The sequence below is a fragment of the Arvicola amphibius genome, chromosome 13, assembly GCF_903992535.2.
Source record: "Arvicola amphibius chromosome 13, mArvAmp1.2, whole genome shotgun sequence".
Taxonomy (NCBI): domain Eukaryota; kingdom Metazoa; phylum Chordata; class Mammalia; order Rodentia; family Cricetidae; genus Arvicola; species Arvicola amphibius.
Window position 1 is genome coordinate 1,804,812 of NC_052059.1, and position 16,772 is coordinate 1,821,583.

The 16,772-nt window shown below is 42.3% G+C and overlaps 1 protein-coding gene across 1 annotated transcript in view; it reads right to left on the reverse strand.

Moving 5' to 3' along the window:
* Pcca (propionyl-CoA carboxylase subunit alpha) overlaps nt 1–16,772 on the reverse strand; it is a 293,212-nt gene that overhangs the window by 242,383 nt on the left and 34,057 nt on the right. Inside the window, 2 exon segments of the mRNA XM_038310358.1 lie at nt 135–188; nt 1,815–1,928. Of these exon segments, the coding sequence (XP_038166286.1) occupies nt 135–188; nt 1,815–1,928 (168 nt within the window).

Here is a 16,772-nt window from a genome sequence, read left to right on the forward strand (position 1 = left end):
ATTACAGAATGAAAACATTCACTTTTAACAATTATCAGAGTCAGTAAATCAATCAGAATTCTCTAGTTCAGGAGTCCATATCTCTACACTGCTTTCTGAATAGGGCAATCATTTCTGACTTGTTACAGACTTACCAAACACCTTGCAAACTCTTTGTTTTCTGACAGGAATCCGTAACCTGGGTGTACCTTAGGAATGAAAAGAAAAGGTTCTTGTTACGTTATCATGCTGTAAAGCTGCCTGAGCCACAGGGTTGAAGGTGACTGGTTCTATTGCACTTTTCCTTTGTTCTACGATGGCATCTGTGTCTCTGTGTCCTGCTCAGCTGCATTTGTCTACGCTATCCAACAGAAACTCACTTGACTTTTCCTGCGGCTGGTCCACAGGTTTAGAGAACTTCACAAGGGCTAGTGGGTCACAAACTTTGGACAAAATAGATGAAAACCTCCACAACGGCTGTTCTCCAGAGCCCACATTTGTCCGGTACGGTGGCACTCGGGAAACAGAGGCTGGCATGGTCTACATGAGTTCCAGGACAGCCAGAGCTATGCAGAGACCCTGCCTGACGGAATGAATGAATGATGAGCCCAAGCTCTAAGCCACACAGTACGCCTTATTCCCAATAGCAGAAGGTGTTCTAACTCTGTCAACTGCACTCAAATGGAGCTCTGCTTCAACCTCTACTTCTTTTCTTTTGTATCTATTCTTCCCTCACTCCCAGTCTGGCCACGGCCATTACTCTGTGCAACAGCGAACACTCGGACCTGCGTCCCAGTCACTTTCTCTCCCTGACACAGCCAGCCCCAAGCACAACAGTACCGGTCAGCATTGGAGCAATCCCCAGTAAAATACTTCTGCTGAAAGGAAGGATGGGTTCCTGAGGAGCCAGGTGCAGATCTGGCGCTTGAGAACCAAGTGGTGTGGGCGTGGAACAGAGTAACTTAAATACTGCCCAACAGGAAGAGACCTTCACTCCAGCACTCCATTTGAACAGAGAATGCCACTGGAGACTGTGTTCTGACACGCAAGGGTTAAAACATCACAAGTCTTACTTCTGTTAAGTGCTAATACGCTGTAAGCATTCTCAATATGGAGGCGTAGCATTTCTTTCTATAGAAACAAGCAGAGCCAGTTGCTGGCTGTTTCCATCCAGCTGTGGCAATAACTCTGTTTTAATATTAAATGTATAGTTATTCCTCTGGTTAAAAACAAAAATCAAAAACTATTATAACTGATGTCAGAAATTAGTTTTTCCCTTGGATTCCACTCCATCCGACCGAAATTAGGGGTGGAGAAAGGATTTACCGATGTAAGTTATTAGCATTTGGTTGACACTGAGACACTGAGATAATCAGCAAATACACCGTTTTTATTTCTAGCAATGCAAATGCATGTGAACAATTTTTAAATGACTAGATTGAGATTTAAAGTCTTTTCAGAAACCTGCTTATAACACAGGAGGTTGGGATCTTTGGGGGTTTCTTGTTTTGTTTTTTAATGCTCTCATTACACTGAAAGGGTTAATGCTCAGAACTAATTGGGATTTCTTCCTTGCTGGCAAATGTGGAACTGAACTGAAGCCGCTCCCTGGTGTGAGAGCTGAGCCCAGCAGCCACCTGCAGCCGCAGCCACCAGCACTGCCAGATGCTGCAAAGCCTTTGATTTGCAGGAGTGAACCCGGCCACAGTTAACTCACGAGACACAAACTAACTGCAACAGCATTCTCAGTCTCTCTGGTGTTCTCTAACACACACTCCAGCTCTCTGCTCACTGCCTAGGAAACAGCTGCGGAAGATGGGTTCATTCAGACTCACAGCTTGGGCCCTGGTTTTCCTAATGGCCTCCATGATGGCATCCATGTTGAGGTAGCTTTTACTGGTGGGAGCTGGGCCAACACAGACAGCCTCATCCGCCATTTTCACATGAACCTAAGGAGACAAATCCCTGCGTTAGCAGATGCTCTGTAGAAAGAATTACAACCATAAGCAGACGCAAAATTTCAAATCTGACTGTTTCACAGTTACGCATGGAAGGGAATTTCTTCTCAAATATCTGCTAAAATAACAACACCACAACGAAAAGGCTCGGGTCTGTATTAGCCATGACTCTACTTATTCCGCACGCCTCACCCACTGTCTGACCAAACAATTTCTGTGATACACCTCCCTCCCTTCCTCGGTTCATCCATGCATAAATCTGATATCAAAAACTACCTCACTCCATGGAACCAGAGAAGCCCCATATTCTAATAGCCGGCACATTCATGCCCAGGTCTGAGCAAGCTCCCCAGGAAGTGGGGTAATTAGAGGCACTGAATGGAGGGACGCAATGAGTGTCCTGCACAGCATCAGGTCGGCACCAGCCTCAAATTAAAGCCCAGAACTAAAGAGTTCAATATCACAACACGTGAACCAGAAAATTCTGAGAAGCATTTAAATACCCTCATGTTCGAGCCTTGTCCATTTTACATTTAGTCCTAAAAAATGACGTGTGTAGGAAGTGCTCAGTCTATTCAAATTCAGGCATGAGCTTTCCACTTTTAAGACAAGTCACGCTACAATATTTTAGTCCGTGTTTTTTCTGAGAGACTAGGTAGGCGTTAACAATGAAAGAGAAACTGCTTAATTTCAAAAGAAATCTATTCTCTTCTCATTGAACATACTATGCTTTTGAACTAGAATCTTCTAATAATCTTACAGCTTAAGAAATTCACCATCAGATTATAATCATTTTGAAAAGCAGATACATACAACTGGGTATAAACATTTATGATCCACTTCTTCACTGAGAGAGAAGGGGGAGGATCTACAGTAGAAAACACTCGGGTGTCTCTAAGTCATAATCCTCAGTTCTGAACTAATTTTTAAAAACTACTTTTTGAGATGAGATCTGAAAACTTACAAAGCTGCCTTTTAAAAAAGATCAGAATTCAATTCAATAAAAATTTTCTAATTAAGTAAAAAATATCATTGCATAGTAAATGGTAAATGATAACCGGCTCAAGGAGGTTACAGATCAGTATCTTAATACACAACATTCACCACACACTCTCCTTTATGGCACAAACTACAAGGAGAGGTAGCCTTGCTCGAAAGGGGCTTTTACGTATTCCTTCACTTGAAGTAGGCTCTCTCCCTTTAATATCGTTGCTGGTTCTCACCCTCATGTTTCTCTACTGCTCTCAGACCATTTCAGATCCTGATATTATCAACTTGGTTGTTGTCATTAAGGCTGTGCCTTTTGTTTGTTTTTTGTAAAGAAAAAATACTTACTGATCCTTTTGTTTTTTTTTTTTTTTGTTTTGTTTTTTTTTTGTTTTTTTTTTTTTTTTCCGAGACAGAGTTTCTCTGTGGCTTTGGAGCCTGTCCTGGAACTAGCTCTTGTAGACCAGGCTGGTCTCGAACTCACAGAGATCCATCTGCCTCTGCCTCCCGAGTGCTGGGATTAAAGGCGTGCACCACCACCACCTGGCCTTACTGATCCTTTTGGAAAGAAGGCATTAGCCAACGGAGGGTAGCTGCTGAAGTTGAATGCGCACTTACTTTATATGACATATTCCTCTCATCACATGCTGAGTCTTCCCTGGGCATGCACACTGGAGGACCCTCCTTTAATCTGAACTCTCACAAATACACTTGACCTAAGAACCTCATTTTAATGTCTTCACCAGCTACGTTCTTGTGACGTGTATCCCTTCCACAAATCCTAATGATATACAAGAGAAAGTCTGTGTCTTAAATCCTCTTTTAAATCTCCTAATACGTTATGTGCTAAAAGTTCAGAATGGGAATTTATTGAATAACCTGCACTATTAAATGGTAAAGCTATTGTCTTTGAAGGAAAAAAAGAAAAATGCCTCAACAATAAGTCATTGTCTTTGCAAAGACTAGCTACACCCAAAGGATACCATCTCAGCCTGAAAAGTGGGTCTAGAAAGTGGCATGCACACAGTGAAAAGGACATTAAAAGATACACATGTGCCCCGAATTTCTGTAATAAACACACACAAATAAGGGAAGTTGGGGGCTCTGATGGTACTGACTCCCTGAATCGCCTTGTCTTCACCTTCCATGATGTTGCATACATGACCTTCCTTTTCTGTTATTCTTTACCACAACAGGTATGCATCTGTGCATTTTCACAGACCCTGGTAAACATTCCGAGGACAAGCTCTGAGTCTAACACATTACTGCATTACTGCTGCTGGCGTGTATTGTTTGAATAAACACCAATACATCACACATCCCGAGCAGGTCAAAACCGCACTGGACTCGACAGACAAGGGCTGCACACACGCTATCTAAAAGGGAGCACTTCTGTTTCTCAGAAATAAATTGCACTACAGAGGGAAATGCATCCCAACAAACCTTCAGTCTAGCATGGGGTCAGAACAAATGAGCAAAGTTATCTAAAAAAGAAAAACATCTAGAATCCCCTTCCATCTTATTTACCATAGAGACAGTAACAAAGTGGTCTAGAAATGTTTCTAACCCTAATCCTAATTTTAAAACCCTAGTTTTAAAAAGTTTTGAAACTGAAGCCAGACATGGTGGCGCCTTTAATCACAGCACTTTAAGAGGCAGAGAAAGGCAGATCTCTGTAAGTTTGAGGTCAGTATGGTTTACATAGGGAGTTTCCCAGCTATATAGTGAGACCTTGTTTTAAAAAAGCTTTTGAAACTCCATTTGAGCCAGGTATGGTGGTGTACACCTTTAATCCCAGAACCAGAAGGCAGAGGCAGGTAAATTTCTGAGTCCGAGGCCAGCCTGGTCTACATGGCAAGTTTCAGGACAGGACAGGTAGGGCTACACAGAGAAAACCTGCCGAAAGAGAGGAGGGGTAAGGAAGGGAGGGAAGGAGGGAGGGAGAGAGGGAGGGAGGGAGGGAAGTTCATTTGAATGTTTTTGCTACCGCGCTCAGTACATGAGGTGTCTCCTTTGATTCAACTGTAGAAGCACCTATACCATTTTGAAGAGACTTCATTTACCAAAGCTTTTATGTTTCAAAAACTTCAACATCTTGAAAAACAAACTTTAAAATAATTTAATAGAAAAGAAAAAACTACAGCAATCACAGACTTCCCTGAAGGCAAATTAATCCAGCAAGATTTGCTATGGTTTAAAAAAAACATGTTGGTGCTAAGACTGCTCCCATTTCCCGTAAACCAAGTTACTTTTCAAAAGAGAATGTTGGTTTGTATTCAAGCACGTACAATTTTATACTTTTAATTTTTTTTAATTCTTTGTACGAGAGTTGCTTAGGTCAGCCTATTATTTCCTAAGTAGTAAGTGCTGGGGTCAAGAGTGCATTTTTAACTACAAAACTGAAAAGAATCATCTTCCCATTGTCTTTGAAGATAAAACTATGCTTGTCTAGCATACATGAGGCCTTGGTTTGGGTTCAGTCCCCAGAATCACACACACACACACACACACACACACACACACACACCTAATTACTTAAATGTGTAGAGATAGACACATTAAGATTGGTGCCTACATTTTAAAACTTTGGATTAATTTAAAAAATGCATATCAACCAATGAGATGCTGAAAATAATCCAGTTATACCTATGTTCATCAAGAAATCTGTATTTTAGTGTTAAAAAAAAAAGAACTAGGCCAGTATTATATTTAGCATAAAGTGTGACGGTCTGAATAGGCGTTCTCAATACCTTCAAACTAGTACAGTCTGAGATGGGGAGACACTTCATGTCTGTAGTACTCCAAATCATAGCTCTCAGCAAGATCCTACTCCGAGAGAATGGCCAGCAATAAGCAATGCATGTGCCTTCTGTAGTTGGGGTTTTCTTTGGGCCACCCAAATAAAGACATGGAGACTTATTAATTATGAATGCTCAGCCTTAGCTTAGGCTTGTCCCAATAGCATTTATACCTTAATTTAACCTGTTTCTATTCATCTACATTTTGCCTCGGGACTTTTTTTTTTTAATTTTTTTATGATTTATTTTATCTTTATTTTATGTGCATTGGTGTGAAGGTGTCAGATCCCCTGTAACTGGATTTTCAGACAGTTGTGAGCTGCCATGTGGGTGCTGGGAATTGAACCCAGGTCCTCTGGAAGAGCAGTCAGTACTCTTAATCACTGAGCCATTTCTCCAGCCCTGCCTCGGGACTTTTTACTTTTCTTCCATTCTGTGTGCCCTACTTTCCTGCTTCTCCCACGTCTGGCTGGCTGGCCCCTGGCATCTCGCTTCCTTTCCCCTCCCCACCACCCTCCAGCCTAAATTACTCCTCGTACTTACTCTCCCCGCTGATAAGTTCTGCCTGTACCTCCTCCCTCAATATTGGCTATTCAGCTTTTTATCAGCCAATCAGGTGCCATAGGCAGACAAGGTAAGACAGCAACACATGTGTACATAGTTACTCAGATATTCCACAACAGCCTTCCATGTGATAACCTTGAAGGCAAAATAGTCCCCTCAACAGCAGCACACTGACAAAATGGAGACTAGATAGAATTCTTGCCTGACCAGCAAGGTTCACCCAATTCAACCAGACTTCAGGATCTACCAACTCTAACTCAAACATGGCCAACTGGAAAAGTGAAGAAAGGAAAGTCAACTACACGAATCTTAATTTGAAGAACTGAGAAGAGTTACTTTCAAGCAATCAGATAAACTCCTATTTCTAAAGAGACAACTTGATCTCTGTACTTGCTTTGGTTATATTTTACTAAAGTTACATACTTAATTCATGATTATTTTGACTATAGAATTAAGGACTTTGCCACTTTTCCAAGTGTAAATTTAAATCTTAAAAATGACAAGAACAGCCAGCTGGTGGTGGCACACACCTTTGATTCCAGCATTTGGGAAGCAGAGGCAGGCAGATATCTAGTTCGAGGACAGTATGATCTACATAGTTTCAGGACAGCCAGGGCTACACAGAGAAACCCTGTCTGGAAAAATAAAAAGACAAGAACAAAACAGCTGCCAAATTTCTGGCCCACTTTTTCTTTAAGTTTAATTTGAGTACGGCAATGGTTTGCCTGCATGTATTTTCATATTCAATGTACATGCAGGGTCCACAGAGACCAGAAGAGGGTGTCAGATCCCCTGGAGCTAGAATTATAGATGGTTGGGAGCTAACGTGTGAGTGCTGGGAATCAAACCTGGTCTTCTGGAAGAACGATCAGTGCTTTTAATCACTGAGCCTTCTCCATAGTTCATGGCCCATTTTCTACAGCCTGCTTATATGGATCGATCAGGAAGCAGATTCAACAGTGGGTTGTTGATTGTTGCTTTTTTTTTTTTTTACAAAGTCTGTCTTGCAGGGATGCAGGGACACACTGCTGATGACGGAGGGACAAAAAGCAGGACTAAAGGTATCAGGCTCTTTGTAGACATATCGGGAAAAAAGGAGAGGTGAGGAGAAAGAGCAGCAGATATTTCCAAGCAAAACCTGAGCAAAGGGCATGTCTGTGAAGCCGGTGGGTACTCAGCAGACAATGGAAAGAACTGTGGGATACAGCAAAGAGGAAACGGGTGCACAAGGAATGATAGGGTTGGGATGGGCACTGGTGCCTGCGTGTAATAGTTGGAAGAAGCAGAGTGAGGCTGGGGTATGGTTTGGGTTCGTTTTCTTTTGTTAACTTAGGAAAACCTGAGAAGAAAACTATGTAAATAAGGAACTAAAAACACCTGGGACATGGAGTAAAACAAAAAGAGCAGGAGAGGGAAGAGGGATGGAACTCACCTCCCACACCAGTTTAACCAAAAGTACTAAAGGAAAGACGATAGAGTAAAAGACAAAGGAAAGGAATGTGCACACCAAACAAGGACAGGGAGAGACAAGTGCAGGCAGTGTTATTAAAGGGGTTGGTCTCAGGAGGAGTCTCTTTTATCTATGAAGCAAAAGACAAGACAGTTTTTAAAGACAAATAAGAAAAGGGGGTCAATGATGGTAGAAGAAAATGGAAGAAGTTGGAATTGGTCAGTGGGGTCAGAGAACCCAAGCCAACTAGAGATCCAGGAAGGATGCCCGGTGTTGTGCGTGCACTAGTGACTCTTGTGGAAGAACTGGGGCCAAGCTGGCCTATACGCTCACGTTTGTCAACATGTGCACAATCAAGTGTGTGTGTTATGTCAGAAGTCGTCTACAATCACCATCCACAGAGTACTGGAATCAGACGTGGACCACACACCCACTGGGCATTTGTGTGAATAACCAAATGAGATATCCCCAGTGACAAAGATGGGACTTAAGTAGCCTTTGGACTTGACAGATCAGACCTCCCTGGATCTCAGAGACAGACATAACTAATACTATAATGAAAACAGAAGGTAATCTTCCTGGGCTGAAGGCAAGTGTGAAGTGAGAAATAACAATGAAGACTAGTCTTCACAGAGATAAGCTGTAACACCAGGCACAAGGAAGACTAGTCTTCACAGAGATAAACTGTAACACCAGGCACAAGGAAGACTAGTCTTCACAGAGATAAACTGTAACACCAGGCACAAGGAAGACTAGTCTTCACAGAGATAAACTGTAACACCAGGCAGGGTCTCCTGGGACTGTCAGTGAAGAAAACCTTCTGACTGCATTCTAATGGAGAAAATACATTTTCATTTTTAAAATAGTTATATTAGCAGGTTTTTTGTTTGTTTTGAGATAAGACCTTATCTGCGTAAGACAAGACTGGTGATGCAGCCTTGAGCTTCTGAGCCTCCTGGCTCCTCTTTCTGAGTGCTGGGATTACAGTTCTGTGCCTCCACTCCTGATATTTGTGAACCTGGGGCATAAACTCTGATACTAGATCACAGTGATGTAAGGTGTACACGCAAATACTCTCACAGCAGAGAGTAGGACCATGCCACAGCCTGTGTGTTACGCCACCTCTGACAAACAACATAGTTCATTATATTTTTAAAGATTTATTTTTATTTTATGTATAAGTGTCTTTTGCCTGCATGTGTATCTATGCACCACCAGAGCACCTGAAGCACGCAGAGCTGGAGGAGGGCGTCAGCTCCACTGGACATGAGTTAAAGATAGTTGTGAGCTGCCATGTGGGTGCTGGGGAACTGAACCCAAGTCTTCTTGCAAATATAACAAATACTCTTAACCAAGATCCATCTTTCTAGTCCTCAGTTCATTACGTTTTAATGAACTCAAGCTGTGGGATAATTCTCTTGCACACTGTAAAGATTGTCACTTGAATTCGTTTAATAAAACACTGATTGGCCAGTAGCCAGGCAGGAAATATAGGTGGGGTGACCAAAGTCAGGATGACAGGAAGGAGAAGGGCAGAGTCAGGGTCACCAGTCAGACGCAGAGGACACAGGAGTTGCCAGTCAGCCACCCAGGAAGCAAGACATACTAGAAAACAGGTAAAGCCATGAGCCACGTGGCAATACGTAGAATAGAAATGTGTGGTGAGGTTTTGTTTGTGCTTTAGCAAATAAAGCTTGCCTGAAGATCAGAGTGCAGAGCTAGCCACACTAGTTAGCCATAGAGGCCAGGCAATGGCGACACACACCTTTAATCCCAACACTCGACAGACAGATCTCTGAGAGTAAGGCCACCCTGGGCTACATGAGAAAACAGCCAAGCGGTTGTGGCTCACACCTTCCTTTAATCCCAGCACTGTGGATGCGGAGATGGGAAGTGACAGGGCTGGGTGGAAAGAGGAAGATAAGGCAGGAGGAGATGGAAGCTCAGGATTCAGTCTGAGGATTTGTGAGCCTATTAGGTCTGAGCATTCAGACAGGTAAGAACTCTAAAGGCTGCTGTTCTGCTTCTCTGATCTTTCAACTTTTACCTCTAATATCTGACTACAGTTTTTATTTAATAAGACTAATTAGGGTTGCATTAAAAAATGGGTTAATTTAAATATAAGAACTTGTTAGTAATAAGCCTGAGCTATCAGTCAAGCATTTATATGTCAAATTAAGCCTCTGAGTGATTATTTGAGAGCAACTGTGGGACAAGAAAATTCCACTTACATAAGGCATTCCAACATGGTAAGCATACATCCACATAAAGCCTAAGAAAACTTTAAAAAGGGGGTGGGGTCTAGACACACAGAAACAGAGCCAAAAACAGCTTCCTAGGTCGTGTCTCTCATGAGGGCTGTGGTACAGAGGTGCAGCCCCTGGCCATGGCATTTGACCTGGAGCTAAGCAGCCTGGCAGGTTCGTAGTCTCTCACACGGGCCATAGTACAGAGAGGCTTCGCTCAGTCACTGCCTGTGGGCTTGAGAGCTCCACCAGCACACTACATAGTGGGTTTAGGTTACAGATCACAGCAAAGACAGGGAAAAGGACCTCTAAACAGATTACAGTGTGTTTAAAAACATATGTAGGTTTGGGAGAGAAAAGAAAAAGGGTAGAGAAAGTCGTTAAAAAGGGAATAGAAAAATAAAAAAGCATGATAAGCTACATAAAGAAGGAAGACACACAGAGTCTGGATTATGTATATGATTATGTTGTCATTAAATTTTTTGGCTGATAAAGGACCTTGGATTGTGGACACTGTTATATTGAACCAGCCTATGTATTATAAGATTATTTTTACTTCAAAATTTAAGATAAAAGATATGTTACTTTGGAAAAGAGGTTCTGTTTTTATTTCCATAGAAAATAAAATGCTGTGGATTCATTCAAAGTTAGAGAAAATCAGGTTTGATGGAGGAAATCACCTGAATTCCTGACTGCAGACATAAAAAATAAACCTAGAAAAACTACAGGACGTGAGATATATATATATATATATATATATATATATATATATATATATAAAACCTGCTCAAACATAAAACAAAACATCATCTTTGGCTGATTTATATACAATGCACAGTCTATTCTTGTATTAATGCAGATATGTAAGCTACCTTTAAAAGTTTATATTTTTTTCAGAGCAAGGGGACCAGACATCAATGAAAATGGGTGGCCCAGGTGATCCAGAATCTCAAAATTCCTCTGATACAGTCTCCTCAGAATTCTGCATACAGAACAGCTTCAAGGCTGCTGGCTAGGATGATTCAGCCTCACGGAACACTCCAATCAGGACTTAACCATAATCCTGAATTTTCCCAGGGCCCCCCAAAGATTACCAGTGCCCCCAATCAGTAGAAGCAGTCTAGAGAACTACACCCATATTCCCAAAAATAAATTATGAATGTTTGTTATTGTTTGGGGGGTTGGTTACAAGTTGTTATGAATAATGGTCAGGTAAAAAGCTAAACAAAGGAGATTAGATTTAAGGATCTTGTTCTGAATAGAAAATGGGGGACTTTAGAAATAATAGGAAGAAAGGGTAAATTATTGAATCTATTTTTAAACTTAAAAAACTCCTAGTCTTAAATATTTTACATTGATATGGATTTTGGTTTACTGAAACAAATTAAAATTTAATTTTATTATACTATATGTATATTTCTACTCTTATTTAAGGTATTGTGTTTATACAGCTCATTTAAAAATGTAATATATGATTAAGAAACACAGATTAATAGTTATCTCTAGTAGTCAAACTTATAGTCATGTTTGGTCTTCTAGGTATACAGAGATATATTTCAGATGAATAAGCAATCTTCAACAACTTCAAAAACCTGCAGAATATGACATTTAAAATGTTTTAAGAACATAGACTTTTCTTAACATGAGATGCATCTGCTCCTGGTGGCAACAATTACTTCAAAGAAGATGGTGAGCATTGAAGAACCTCCATATGCAGTTTGTTTTCTTTATGATGAAAGCTAGCCATTTGTGCAAAGAAACTGGCTTTGCCTCGATTGATGATGGTTACTGTCCAAACTGGACCAGCAGAGCAAAAGAAAGACAATTGGTGAACTTTTCCATGACAAGGAAGGACAGTCCTTCAAAACTCCCTGCCTCACAGGAAAGTCTGCCAGCTATTCAAGGTCTGTAGGACAGAGTTGGATGCCCCAATGTTACAGAATAACTTTGTGTGACTGTTCAGGGAGCCTGCTTGCTGTCCCTATAATTAGGTAACATTTACCCTTCTAGGGTCTCTGATGGAGTTGAAGACTGGATAGTTATTGTTTTTCTTAGTTATAACAAAAAGTAAACTAGATACACTACTTTAGACTCACCAAGATAAGGTAGATAATTAACTATTTTCTCTAATTTTGCCAAGTGCAAATGGATTATATATTGTAAATGTAATTCTTACTTGATAACAGCTTTTATTGTATATGATCTTACTTTGGTTTTATTGTATATAATCTTACTATGTAAAAGTTCAACCCTTCCTTTTTAATTAGACAAAAAGGGGGAAATGCTGTGGAATAATCCTCTTGTACACTGTAAAGATTTATCATTAAAATTGCTTTAATAAAACGCTGACTGGCCAGTAGCCAGGCAGGAAGTATAGGCAGGGTGACCAAACTAAAGATGATGGGAAGGAGAAGGGCAAAGCAAGGGTCACCAGCCAGACGCAGAGGGAGCAGGAGTCACCAGCCAGACACAGAGGGAGCAGGAGACACCAGCCGGCCAGCTGCCCAGGAAGTAAGACATGCTAGAGGACAGGTAAAGCCACGAACCACAAGGCAATACATAGATTAATGGAAATGGGTTAATTTAAGTTGTGAGAGCTAGTTAGTGATGAATCTGAGCTATTGGTGGAGCTTTTATTAGTAATATTAAGTCTCTGTGTGATTATTTGAGAGCAAATGTGGGACAGAAAAACTCCACTTACAAATTCACTCATACTTCTGAATTTAACTCAAATTTTCAGGGCATGAACAGAAAACAGCCAGATTCTTTGCCAGAACATAATACTCAGGAGGCAGAAGCAGGCAGATCTCCATCAATTCAAGGCCAGCCTGGTCTATATAGTGAGTTCTAGGCCAGCCAGAGCTACATTGAGAGAACCTGCCTCAAGTAAATAAACAACAAAACCTACAGTCAATTCCCTTTGAGTTATTTCTATGGCACTCACCAACAGGGCCAGATAAAAGAGCATTCAAATGGTACACTCGGATGGAAACATATTTAATGTAATGGAAATTATATGCCAAATAAAAATCTTGCCCTGATGCACACACACAAAAAAAGGAAAAGGCTCTTTAATCATGAGCTACAATTTTTTCAATTAACAAAAACGCTAATTATGAAACTATCAAAAAACAAATTAATAAATAAAATTGGTGTGTGAAAATATAGCTTATTGAGAGGAAGAATTGCAAATGTTCTCCATTTATGATGAATTACGTAGCAGTAACCACACTGTAAATGAATGATACCACTGGTTGAAAGTGCATCAAAGGACTGGTGAATTAGTTCAGTGTGTAAGGCAGATTCAGTCCATTAGGTGGAAGGAGAGAACTGACCCCCAAAGCTGAGATCTGACCTCCATCCACACTATGGCACACACATACACCCACATTTAAAGGCCTAACCATGTAGCTCAGTTTGTAGTGTGCCCGCACAAAACCCTGGGTTAGGTCCCCAGCACTGCACAAGCTGGGCATAATGGCACATGCGTATAATCCCAGCACTTGAAATGCAGAGACAGCAGGATCCTGTGCTACATAGCGAGTGCAAGGACAACTGGGATATATGTGACTATGTCTCAAAAAAGGAAGAGAAAAAATGTTAAGTACTCCGTCAGCTTCCTATCAATTACTATAAATGATACCTGAGGTGAATCAGCTTCATACGAGGAAAGGATAACCAAGACTCACGATTTTGGAAGCTTCAGTCTATGATTGACAGGCCCACTACTTTGTGTCTGTGGCGGGATATATGGTGGGGAGTATATCATGAAACTAATCATTATCTCCTGGCCGGGACTGAAAGAAGAAAGGCAAAGAAGGGGCAAGGGAGTGTTCCTCCCTTAACGACAGGTCCCCAGTGACAGGAAAGCCTCCCCCCACAGGGTCCCACCTCTGAGAAGTTTCCACACCCTTAGAGCAGCTGAAGTGGACGAACCCCTCTCACCAGCTCTTTTGAGAACACTTCCAGTCCAAACCACAGCAATACCTGACTTACAGAACATCCTAGCTTAACTTCTTATAACTAAACTAAACTATGGAGTGTTGGTTCTTTTCCCTCCCGATTTCAGGGCTAATCAAAACTCCGGTTTCTGCCACTATCAAGCATCAAAAGAGGAAAAAAAGGCTCATCCTACATACAACAAGCCTGGGAAAACATCCAAATTCAGACGCAGAATGAGGGTCTCTACTGAATCTTCATTGGTCTTGCAAAACTGCGAAATCAAAGTGTGTGTAAGACAACTATGGGGCTGGAGAGATGGCTCAGCGGTTAAGAGCATTGCCTGCTCTTCCAAAGGTCCTGAGTTCAATTCCCAGCAACCACGTGGTGGCTCACAAACCATCTGTAATGAGGTCTGGTGCCCTCTTCTGGCCTGCAGACATACACACAGACACAGAATATTGTATACATAATAAATAAATATTTAAAAAAAAAGACAACTATGAGATGCCAAGGACCATCTACACACAGAACCTTACAGGGGTTTGTGTAGATTGGAAACCAAATCCCCTTACTGCTCAGAAAGCGTTCCAGCTGAGCTGAGTACAGCCTCGGGATTATAGCACTTAATTACAATAGTTCGTGGAAGATGCTTGCCTAGATTTAATTATAAAGGCTCCTTTATTCGATACCTAATATCCATTTGGGGAATAGGACATAGGCTGAGAATCACTCTATGATTGACTCACAGAAGAATTCAACACTCAGGTGTCAACAGAATAAAATATTGTCAATACTGTTTTACCCCAACTTAACACTTCCTTCTAGACACATGAGGTTCTTGCTTTTAGAAAGCCTGTGCACAGAGACACAGCTCTCCCGCCCCAGTTCCTGAGGACTCAGCACAGACACAGCTCTCCTGCCCCAGCTCCTGAGGACTCAGCACAGACACAGCTCTCCCGCCCCAGCTCCTCTGAGGACTCAGCACAGACACAGCTCTCCTGCCCCAGCTCCTGAGGACTCAGCACAGACACAGCTCTCCTGCCCCAGCTCCTCTGAGGACTCAGCACAGACACAGCTCTCCGGCCCCAGCTCCTCTGAGGACTCAGCACAGACACAGTTCTCCCGCCCCAGCTCCTGAGGACTCAGCACCGACACAGCTCTCCTGCCCGAGCTCCTGAGGACTCAGCACAGATACAGCTCTCCTGCCCCAGCTCCTGAGGACTCAGCACAGACACAGCTCTCCCGCCGAAGCTCCTGAGGACTCAGCACAGACACAGCTCTCCCGTCCCAGGTCCTCTAAACTCTTCGTACTATGGGCTCCATTCAGATAAAGCATCGGATTCAAGTCTGCCATAACTATCTCCAGACAACTGTACTTCTCCTTTGCTGCTCCAGCCAGGCATCCACCCTGATGGCCACAGAGAAGGAGCATGGATAGGCAGAAAGGGAACTGAGCAACTGGAGATCAGGAGAGTCAAATCCAAAGGGGCAAAACACACACACTATCCCTCAGAAAGTCTTGTGAGTAATCTCATTACAAGTTTAATTCCAAATGCACAACTTTTACAAACTGATCTTTGATACTGAGCAAAAACACAATCGTGTGATCGGCCATTTTCTCTCATCTTCACAGACTTGCGTACAATGCAGCATGAAAGAGGGCTGGCACAGTGAGTTCACAGCTGAAAAGCTTCTGCTTCAAACGTACAGCAGCGAATGAAGTCTACAGAAAGCAGGACGGCGGATGAGCAGAAGTAAATGGCAAATGAAGTCAAAATAAGAAAATCACACAACAATGAGCAAAGCTAACCAACTATAAGCAGCTTCTTCAGAAGCAGGAAATGCCAAACGCGAGAGGAGGTCCCTTAGAATGTTGGAAGGAGCAACAGGCTAAGGTGGAGCTGCCCACTGTTTCGGCTCCTACAGCGACTGGAGTCAAAAAGCAGAAGCAATTTTTGTGACTGCTTGCCACACGTGCCCACAACCATGATCTTAAGCTCCAGGCCTGGATCTGCAGTGCACAGTGCCAACTGGGGCCACTAGGGCACTTGCCTCTCGGATCTGCAGTGCATAACGCCAACTGGGGCCACTAGGACACTGCCTCTCGGATCTGCAGTGCATAACACCAACTGGGGCCACTAGGGCACTGCCTCTCGGATCTGCAGTGCATAACACCAACTGGGGCCACTAGGGCACTGCCTCTCGGAGAACTGAGTGTGTTGTTTTGTTAACCATCCTCGGGGTTTAGGGGAAGGGGCAGGGGACAGAGCAAGGATGAGAGAAAACCCAGGAAAGAGGAAAGCAAAGAACAGGAAGAAAGGGGTGGGGAGGTGATGAAAGGGGGTGTTTAAACCTTCACTACAAATAGAGCCCAGAGACCAAAATTCCAGACCACACTGCAGACTAAGAAAACCACTAAGAAATTCAGCAACAAATAATAAAACTAAGAAATTCAGTAACAAATAAAATAGTCAAAAAGAAACTAATTTTGCCAGTCTGGCAAACTTTCAAACACATTAATTTTTCATGAGTGAAAGTATAAACATTCTGTTATTTCTATATATCTCTCCAGATTGTCATATAAACTTTTTACTTTGATACTGAGACACTGCTGGATTTCCTGACATCCAAGCATCCCTGTTAATATTCACTGCCCATTGCTTACTACGCAAAGCACTAGGCCGAGGCCGGCAGGCTGGCTCCCCTCCTGAAGGATAGACCATGCCCTGGCCTCTGTCAAGGCTAGCCCCACCCAACTCCATGACCTGTGACTCAAAGCTCCTACTTCTTGCTTTTCTCTTCTCTTCTCCTCTGCCACTAAGCCTCCGTAAAGGAACCCCTGTGGTTA